Source organism: Populus euphratica, unplaced genomic scaffold (genome assembly GCF_000495115.2).
Source record: "Populus euphratica unplaced genomic scaffold, PopEup_1.0 scaffold81.1, whole genome shotgun sequence".
Taxonomy (NCBI): Eukaryota; Viridiplantae; Streptophyta; class Magnoliopsida; order Malpighiales; family Salicaceae; genus Populus; species Populus euphratica.
In genome coordinates, this window is record NW_011499945.1 from 101,754 (window position 1) to 112,573 (window position 10,820).

General features: G+C 35.8%; 1 protein-coding gene across 10 annotated transcripts; it reads right to left on the reverse strand.

Moving 5' to 3' along the window:
* Positions 1–568: 568 nt before the first annotated feature.
* LOC105137411 (uncharacterized) lies at positions 569–7,771 on the reverse strand. 10 transcript variants are annotated; one of them, XR_844583.1, is made up of 8 exons: positions 7,402–7,771; positions 4,414–6,299; positions 3,981–4,210; positions 3,180–3,389; positions 2,490–2,541; positions 1,776–1,822; positions 1,551–1,609; positions 569–1,362 (listed from the first exon to the last, which is right to left on the reverse strand). XR_844583.1 is itself a non-coding variant. In XM_011043133.1 (3 exons), the coding sequence occupies exons 2-3, from the start codon at positions 6,157–6,159 to the stop codon at positions 4,043–4,045; spliced, it is 1,914 nt and encodes a 637-aa protein (XP_011041435.1). In that variant the 5' UTR covers positions 6,160–6,299; positions 7,402–7,771; the 3' UTR covers positions 3,737–4,042. The 10 variants fall into 10 exon arrangements, 1 of the variants encoding a protein (XP_011041435.1); XR_844578.1 differs by having other exon boundaries at positions 1,776–2,344; XR_844577.1 differs by having other exon boundaries at positions 1,551–2,344; positions 3,180–3,384.
* Between the last annotated feature and the right edge of the window lie 3,049 nt (positions 7,772–10,820).

Below are 10,820 nucleotides of genomic sequence, written 5' to 3' on the forward strand. Positions count from 1 at the left end.
GTGTTGTTCTTTAAACTGCTTTAAAAGCATTCTATTTAGGAATTACAATTTAATCTAAACTCTTGAAATATCAATCCAACCCAACCCAATCTGGGTAAATATTTTTTGGACCTAATAAATAATAAAAATGATATGTATATTGTCAAACTTTACCTGAAATCCACCCGAATCTAACCCAACATGTATTTATATTATATAAACTAATTTGTAGAATATATAAATTTTTTCAATACAATATGATATACACATGCTTTAATATTGACATAAAACATATATGAATAATTTATTATTTAACATACATCTACATACTTTACACACACACTATTAATTAATAAATAATAGTAAATAATAAATACTCACTTGATACCTGAATATTGATAAATGGTTTATAAATATTTGTTGTTTTAATAAATAAAATATAAATATCAAGAAACTCGACCATTGTCACCTTCCGTTGTATCAAGACTTCCGATCATCTTGATACGGCATGGAGCTGGAGAGCTATGGGAAGATTGATACGGCGTAGTGCTAGAGAGTTATGGGAAGAGGAGCAGACCAGGTGAAAAGGTGGGCCTAAAGCCTCTAACACGAAACTTGCATCCACGTGAGAACCGCGAAGATGACTGGAAATGCCTGGTAGATCACAAGTCCTTTCTGTTTTTCTTTCAATGCATGAAAATTGGCCCCAATGCCTTGACATGCCCAGCATTCCAACACCCGGAACCTTCTTTATGATTTAGTTAACATTGTTTAGCCTGAGGCGGCATGATCCTGGAAGACACAAATACGTCTTGTCAGATGCAGGGGCAATCACTCAAGGACCAGCAAAAACCGATGGAAAACGGAATTGTCAATCTATAGCTCATGCTGTGGAAAGAATGATCTAGCTTTTAATGATTTGTGTTTTAACTAGTCATAAGATGCACGTAGTGGAATAGATGATCTAGCAAGCTGTGCAGGAACACGGACTTGAACCCCACACAGTGACCACGCAATGCTCGCTGGAAGCAATTTCGAATACCCGAACCTAAATTCTAGACAGCAATTTCTGGAACCATTCTACCACGACCGAGAAAAGACACTGGCAAATATAATATGTTGCAGTTCTCTGCCTTTGGATATGATCGTTTCCTTTCTTCTCCGACAAACTCTAGCAAGAAGCCAGGACCATATGAGATATGATTATAGAAGCAAGCTTAGATTCATGCAATGCCATGACAATACTGCATACACGATGGTTCTGTGCCTGAGACACTGGACATCAATTTTGAGGAAGCCGATCACAATAGGTTTGTTTTCCCTGTTTCAATGCCAACTGCCAAGAAAGAGCCTTGATTGTGAAGATTTGCAGTGTAATTTCCCCTGCACCAAAATAAAATCGTTCCAGTGGACAAGAGTTAAAGACAACCTTGAGAACAGCCTGGCAGAACATCCATGCTAGCTACAAAATCCTCATGTTTGGCTGAATACAGAGCATCACTACTTAATGAGGACCCCTAAGGGATTCAAAAACCACATATACCATCAAGATCAGAGATAATAACAAATACCTCAAACAGTTCCATTGTTCCAGTAACCAATGTACACAGCTCACTCATGATCAACTCAGCTTCATGGAACAATTTCAAGTTATATATCATATAATGTTGTGCAGTTTATCTATAATGGTGTATGAAACAAATGAAAAAAAAAAGAGGTGTAAGGAAGTCAAATCATGTTTAGGCATAACAGTTAAAATGGTTAATTAATGGATAAGCAGCTCCAAAATCTCCTACCTACTACTTTCTTTCCTGGTTCCAAGCGCTACCTTCTTTTCCAGAAGCTACCAAGGGGAGATGAAAACGTCAGAGGAGCTGCTTTCAACGCTAAAAGACACAAAATGTCACCGTCATCCATTATAGGGTGTCTGTGCCAAGGAAAAATTGTTGCTAGAAAAAACTATTCCTATAGTATAACACAGCAGGATGTATCATATTTTAAGTGCACGGGCGCTCAAATGTGTGCGCGTGTGATGGTCAACAAAAGCAAGAGCTTGTCCAGTTCTTTAGTGGACAGCCGATACATTCAACTTGAGGCACTGAAGGATCATGGAACATGTCAAAAATCACCTGCCACGTTATAGAAGCAGAGAAACAAGTCTCACTTGCATCCACAGAGAAACAACAAAATATGCAGAGTTTCACTCCCTAGATTTTATCAGAAAAAAGAGTAAACTGCATAGATATGATAATAGAAGATCATTAAACAAGTGAAATAGAATCTTTAGGCTTTAACCATGTGCCAATTCCCACCAGCTTTTGAGATCAGCCCAGCCATTAACTCCTTAAGTTTGCCCTGGAAACATCTGAGGGAAAGGATGCTATATTTCTCATTTTCCATTATACATGATGAAACATGCTTCCTGTTATCTTTTGATTGCATGGAATAGACTTAATAATACTAAAAAAATAAGAACTGTGAAAGAAAAAGCAGGAAGAGTTTAAGCTTACCTTGAGATATTGAACCTTCAACGCAGAACTGACCAAGTCAACCAACCCAAGGCTACATAAAAATAAAGCCTGGTTGAAGATGAACCAGCAGCATAAACATGCACTACAAAGATATAAGAAAAGTTGAAACTGAACTTTCCCAGTTCTCTCAAAACAACGTGGGTTTCAGAATGAGCTGCTCATACTTAACAGTGAGAAGAATATCTTAGAAAAGAAAATGCGAGGGTATGCTCGTGGGAATTCAATATCATGTCATGCCAGGAAATGCCAAAATTGATCTTTGCGATCTATATCTAAAACTTCTAAAGAAAAATGACTCCTGAACGTGATCATGTGCCTGATGGGTGATACTGCATGCTAACCATGTTATTGTTCAAAATGCGCTGCTTAAAATGTAAAGAATTAGATGTAAAATTTTTGAAAAAAGTAAGGAGTCCCCAAAGGACAGAGTTTCAAAAGCTACTCTTGTATGTGAGCACAGTAAGGCTACATAAATAAACCCAAAGTAACCATAACAAAGCTCAACGGAAACTGCAGTATCTACCACCATAGTGGGAGCTGTTCATATACTAAGAAAAATTGCAATTAGCCCCTTAGGACATGCATTTTATGTGTGTATATGATTAAGCAGAGAAAAACTCTAATCTAAAATAACCACTGCAAAATAGCAACAGCTGGAGCTCACATTACCTGCAAAGTGCAAGTGAAAGAGGCCTGCAATCCGCACGTTGACAGGTTTAGATTCATGATTGGGAACCATGCAGTAATATGAAGCATCATGAGCCACAAAAGGATCTCAGCTATTTCCACTTGAAAATCGATAACTTTGACTGCTTAACTTGCGCTCTTGTAAAGCAACGTGACTTCAGCCATTTAAGAAGCACATGCCCTCCATCTACCCTTGAGATGTGCATGTGATAGCCAAATGCACCAAAATCCTTTCAGATTATCAATACAGTATAGTATTGAACTACATTGAAACCAATATTTAGTGTTCCATACCCAATCAGCCATTAAGTGCACACCCAATAGAATGTTCACTTTCTATTATCTTTAAGGTACCATGTTGTGCAGAGAACTAAATTAGAAAGAAACGGAAAATAATCACAACCCTATCCTCTTCAAACTACAAATGTAAGATCTCTGTCACAGAAAAATTTCATATTAATTCTTCTTATGCTTAAATTCCAGTTCCCACTGATTTGCAGTGCATTACATGAATTGTAATCCATATGCTGATGGGCGTGTAGCTATAATTCTTCTTACAAAAATTCGTACATCTTTCATAAAAACAATTGTACAATCAATCATAGCATAGAGATTACATGATACTCTTGTCGGAAAATCAAAGGATAACCAATCCCAATCGCTAACAAGAACAACTTACTTTTGAAAAAAAAATCCAACACTAAAACACTAGTAAAAAGAAAACATAAACTTCCAAAATTAACAATCTACTTTCATGTATAATTACTGTAAATTTTGACTTACGAAGCGCTGTAGTACAGTAAGAGGTTACAACTACATCAAGCTGAAACATGAATCTTCCTACTTTAACTTCTGTACGTATTATGGTTGGAGTGCGGGACTTTTTGGCTATGGATAAATGCCACTGCTATTGAGAAAGACTGCAGAGCTGACAATGTTGACTGAAAATGCACAGAATACATGCCATCATGGACATTCACCATCCTCAAAGGGGGAGCACCATTCTCTGAACCCTGCAAAATAAGAGTTGAGTCATGCTTACATTAATACTCATATAAGAATCTACGAAATTGCGGTAAAGAAATGGAGAAACTACAAATTTTGAAAGGAAAAAAAGCAAATTATATCCGTTGCTGTTCTTTCTGTGCATTGAGACAGCGCTTGCGATGGCCACCATAAGAATTAATGGATAAAGCTTACTCGGAGTGTGGCTCACCTGTATGAACAAATTAACTAACTTGCACTCCCCCTGCATATCTGCTGAGGATGAAAACTCCTTGTTGGTTGATCTGCTTTTGAGTACTGTTAACGGACACCCTAGATCCCAGCCACCACAATCACAGTACCCGCCTGATCTCCATCTATCAATAAGACTGGAAGGACCACCATTTCTGGTCCTTGGACCTCCATGAAGACCAGCTGGAATGAGAATATCAGTGCTTGTTGAGCAATCACCGGTATCTCGGGCACAACAGGCAGAAAGTACTGAGGATTCCTTCGTATCTTTGGCTTGCGTTACAGCCGTGTTCTTGAGAAAATTCAAACCCCAACCTCCAGTCTTCTCTGGACGCTTCTCAGGAAGATGATTTTTCACCAAAATGGCCGCCAATTCAAGATTTGGGGGAAGATGATTTTCTAAGAGATTAGTCCCACCAAGCGCGTCCATGTTGTATTCTCTCTCTTGAAAAGGCTCCCAAGAAGAATTCTCCAGTATTGCACCAGATCCATCATATCTGGAGTTAGTTCTCTTCTTGAATGAGTTGGTGGTCCTGAACACTTCCACCACCCTGCTTGACAATCCCTTGTTCTTCCTGAGGTCATGGCTTGAACTTCGCAACTCTCCCACTAAATTTTCATAACAACCGAACAAAACAAATTCTCTCTCCATGATTCTACAATTGTTTGGGCAAAGAGTAAAAGAAGTTGATACGTTCATCTGACCTACAAGGTGAGACTCTTTATCATGAATCATATGTTCCCTTTGGCCACCTTTTCTAGAATGGAATAAATACACGTACTCTAGAGCCTTATCATCTGCTGAATTAACATTATAAAAGTTGGCCACGTAGACCACCTTCTGATCGTCCAAGGAGAAGATGAAATGTGGGTTTCCCCCCTTCCACGTGCACTGGAGCGTCCCCTGAGTAACAGCAGCAGGGAGAGAAGAAGAGGACTGATCAGAACAAGTAGAGTTTGTACTCGACATAGAAACAAACCTTTTGTGCAAACTCTCTGATTCATATTTATGGCTTCCTGGAGTTCGTGCTCCGTTATCGAGCTCATGTGGTGAATAACTACTTAACGCACCAGGAGAATTCATAAAATCGTAACATATTGATCCTTTAACATCGCTGGAAGTCACTTTCTCAAAATTGGCATCACCATCATATGCACCATATCTGCGCAATAAAGGACTCTTCAGTATATTCACCATGCTCTTGCTACCCATGATTGAACCAGCAATCCACTGTTCTGCAGGGCTAATGACTACACTCCCGGTCCCAGCCAATGGACAGTCAAAATCAAACCCAGCCGAACTACATGTATTTTGATTCCCAATTTTAGCTATATTCAGGCCATCAGAGAAAAGCCCCATGTTTCCCCAATCCAAGTACATAGAGGCGTTGCATGGAGCCGCTTGAGAAGTACTGGCATGTATGAATTCTAGGCAACGACGAAGATATTTCTCATCGATTGTTATTATATGCTTTGGAATCCAATTGTCTAAGACATGAATGCTTCGAAGGAAAGAATCTTTGATGCAACTTCTACTGCGTTGAAGTTGCTTAACTTTTAAATGCAGATACTGATGTGAATTTACCCTTCTTGTCAGCCTACTCGATTTTGATTGGGAACAATCCAGCTCGTGGTCACCAGATAATTCTCTATCATGGCTTAAGCTATGCAATGAATCCTCTTTGCCCAGGCCATCTTTTTGAGCATTGGCAAATGTATCATCCATCTTGAGCCTCCAATCTAGCAAAGCACAGTAATGGCAGACAACTTTGTTTTCATTTTCTGTCTCCAAGCATTTGATATAAATTGGAAAGCTGCAGCATATCAGATAAGCCTCTTATTGCCAAATTCGTATCCCAAAGGAATCTGAAAAGCGATTTGAACGGCTACCATCAGCACTCCTATCCCAAAGGAATCTGAAAAGTGGTTTGAACGGCTACCATCAGCACATTGCAAAATGAAGCATGCAAGAGAAGAAAGCTAATATTCATACATTTCACATCAGAATCTCTGAAAAAATTACAATTATTAGGAAAAAGGAAGTAAAAAGTGAAAAATCAAAATCAATATTGGTTGTCAAAAACTTGAACCATGGGCATCCATGCTGGCTCGAATGTCTTGCATGTAATTCATTAAATCTTGAAGCTTTCACTTTTCTGTCAAAATGCCAATATCAAAGTACTTTCCTTTCTTGATGTCACTTTACTTTGTTTCTTACGTCAAACAGGAAATTGAGGCAAAACCAGACATCTTGTGACAATTAACCTTTTCAAGGTAACAATCAATACAAGAGTTATAACAGTAAACAATTAGTTTTCTTTAAGACTCCATAATTATGATATTGATTCTTAAGGAAAAAGAAAACCAAGACAGCAATTTGCACATGGGAATTATATCAAAAAATAAAGAAATGATGGGAGAGTGAGAAATATAAGGAGAAAAAACATTCAAACTGCATCTTCCGCAATGTTACATGAAATCAATTGAACATGGATCCAAAAGAGTGATAAAGAGAGGAAGAACAGGTTCACAAATCACATACATGTTCAGGAAAAATTATGGGGTTGCTCAAATTCAATAAAACACACAAGGCCCGCTCAATCAACCCAACTAACTTCATTTCAACTCTACTATTCTCGGCCCACTCTATTTTTATTTTTTCCTTTTTCCTTTTAATTTAACCTTACTCCAAAATTTAATATGGAAAGAAAACCTTAAACTAGCTGAAAGAAAATCACTAGAACCAGGAAAAAAAAAAAACTAATATTTCTCTTCTTGTACCACCTTTCCAGGAACAAATCCACAACCCCATAAGCTATCAAAATCACAAATCCAGCCATCAAAGTAGTAGCTTAAAATAAATGCATAAGCAAACACCAATAAAGTAACAAGCTTTAACTAGTAGTGTGTGTATGTAGTTGTAAAAGAAAAACATATATGAAGCAAGAGGCCAGCTTTTGTTGCTTACCAGAAGAAACGGATCCAAGAACCAAAACCCAGTTCAATCACACTCTGATTCCCAAGAAAGCCAAGAGCTTAGATTTTTTAGCTTATCTAGCACCCAAAGAAACACGTAAAGAACACACAAAAGGAGGAGGAAACTTAACCACTAACACTAATACATGGTTCTAGACATGATATGTTTCCCATTAAACTAAAAAGAAACAAAAGATGTGCTGTGTCGTTAACAGTATTTAGAGGGAGAAAAAATGAGAAACTTGGCTAAAACAAGGTAGTGGGAGAGCTTAACATTGAAATGTGGACGTAAGCCACGTTTCTTAATGAATTTTCAGACAGTCCCCCAAAATCCATGGTTACGTGTAGGACCCACTATGGTGTTTGCAATTTCTAGTGTAGGACCCAATTTCTTTCTCCCTTCTTTTGCAATATTTTTTGGGCCATTATATTAGATTGAGTAGCAGACAATGTCCTGGATAAGGACCTCTTGTTCTGTTCATGGAGGGAAAGAAAGAAGGGAGAAAAGATAAAATGAGCTGGTTCCCATGATAGCTACAGTACTTCCCCACTGTTTTCCCTCCCGTTCCTGATTGATGGGGACCACAAAACACAGCGTTTTGGTTATGGGCTTATTTAGCATTACGGCAGTCTTTTAAAATGATTTTAGTATTAAAATAATATTTCTTTTACTTATAAAATTTATTTTCATATCACCCCATTAAAAATAATCTAATAACATCAAAAAATTAATTTAAAATTTTTTAAAAAAGAAAACATAATTCAACTACAGTACCAACCAGACCTGCCAGCATCATCGGTGAAGAAATGTGTCTATTATAATATTAATTTTTCTTTTCTTCGTGGGCAAAAATTTTCAAGTCACGTGAGAGAGAGAGAGAGAGAGAGGAGTGTATCGAAAGTAGGTACTCCACGTTGTAGGGCTAACATGCCCCATGGCTCTGTTTGACTGCATTTGTTGCCGTTGTTAGTTTATTATTATGCTGTTGAGGATGTTGTTTTATAGTGCTCATGTTTTTCTTACAAGCTTATTTATTGCTTGGGCGGCGTCAATTCCACGTTGCTTGGGCGGTTTCGCTTTTATATAAAAACAGTCTTTTATATCGGTTTTGGTATGTCTGCACCGATAATATTAAATTCGGCTCCGCACCCAAGGCAACTGCCCAGCGGTGGAATGGCGTCTTGTGCCTTCTGCTGTCACGGGTTCAAGCTTTGGAGTTGCATGCCTGTCAGCTCCGCGCTGCCTTACCTGCTTGCTGGGTTTGCAGGGTGTTCAGTGGACCGTGAGGATTAGTCGTGGTGCGCGTAAATTGGCCCGGACACCCCATGTAAATCAAAAAAAAAAAAAATTCAGCTCCATGGTTGGGCCGACCATGGTTGGACCGACTCGGAACTAGCTTGCTGAGCCAATTTTCAAAAAAGTCAAAACCTTGTTTAGTTTTATTAAAAAACAGTATTATTTTAATTTTTTTAAATAAAATAATAATATTTATTGATTAATCTTTTTAAATAGTAACTCTGTTTTTTAACCGAGTTATGAGCCAGATTAGGGTTTGCGTGTGTGTTAAGGTCATGATGTTTATTTCATATCACTCAATTTCTGCTTTTCGATCATGCAGTTGAGTTAGGAAATAACGTGATGAGTGAATTGGATTTTGTCTCGAAGAAACTGAAAATATGTTGGAATATTAGATGCTTGTGTCATCCAGACAAGAGATTATAATAATTAGGAGTGCGACTATCTCCACGGCATTGTCCGTTTTCTATTTCTAAATCATCATAAAAGAAAACTATGTGGTGTGATAAAAGGGAAATTTCCCATTGATAGGAGTTGTTGATGGTCTCTTATATTTGATGTTCTGTGTTTGTGTTGTTATAATTATTTTTAAAATATTATTTTTGATATTAATATATTAAAATGATCTAAAAATATATAAAAAATAAAAAAAAAATAAAAAAAATAATTTTTTTAAATATTTTTAAAATACAAAATCAAAAAGAGTGCTATGACTGTGACAAGTAGATTAGTACTAGCATGTTTTAAAATGTGATATTAGTAATTTTTCATGTTAAAATACATCAAAAAATATTAATTTAAAATAAAAAAATAAAAATATTAGTTTTTTTAAAAAATATTTTTAAAATATAAAAATAAACAGACCGTTAACCCTGATTATGTGTTGTGAGTTGCGAGAAGTAGACTGGCATTAGTATATTTAGGAATACGATAGTAATAGTTTTTTATATCGAGATATATTAAAAAAATATTTTAAATATATTTTAAATATTTTAAAATAAAATTAATAAAAAACATAAAAAAATTAAATTTAAAATAAAAAAATTTAAAAATTTACCCTTCCCCATTCAAAACGCAATAGGAAATGGAGGCTTAAAAAGGATCGTTAATGCCACCTCCACCGCCTGCCCTACTGCAAATAAAAGATTTCAATGTATAATTATTAAATTTATTAGGATGGATGAAGGATTTGACACCTCAGGTATCCAATAAAGCAAACGCCATACATGATATTTAATTAATCTCTCGGTCGCATCAACTAAAAATAGAATTAAATTGCATTGTTAGTCAATAAATACTCCATTACGGGGGCCTATATAGTTGGTGTGGATTTATAAATTAGTGGAGCGTCAATTGTCAAAGTACAAATGATATTTTTATTGAACAATTACAAAAACTCTTTAATAATTTGATCTTAATTTGATTTTCTCTCTATACTTTATTAAATTATATTTTACATTCTGAATTAAATAATAAAAACAAAAATATACAGAGAAAATGAAATTGATGTTAAATTATAAGAATATTTTTACAATTATTCATGTTTTTAAATAACAAGACCTCTTTTAAAATTATTTGCTTTTAAAACGAATAAAAGATTATCAAAAGTATATTTCAGCTAACAATGCAAAGAATATTCTTCTTAGTGGATTAAGGTTGTTAACTGATGTATTTCAGTGCTTGGCCTAGTGGAAGGGACTTATTTCCTTTCACTGCACTTGGGTTCGAACCCTGGCGTGTACGCCTGTCACTCCTGCGGTGCCTTACATGCCTACTGGGTTTGTAGGGTATTCAATAGGCCGTGAAGATTAGTCGTGGTGCGCGCAAACTGGTCCGGACACCCCACGTAAATTAAAAAAAAGGTTGTTGACAATGATATATTTAAGAGCATGGTTATAATTATTTTTTAAAATATTTTTATTTATAAATATATTAAAATAATATTATTTTTATTTTTTAAAAAATATTTTTAATATCAGTATATTAAAATAATTAAAGAATATTAAAAAAATATTAATTTAAAATAAAAAAACTAAAAAAATATTAATATCTGTAAAAAATATTTCTTAAATACAAAAACTAAAATGTTGTTAATGATGTGTTAACATCAATGT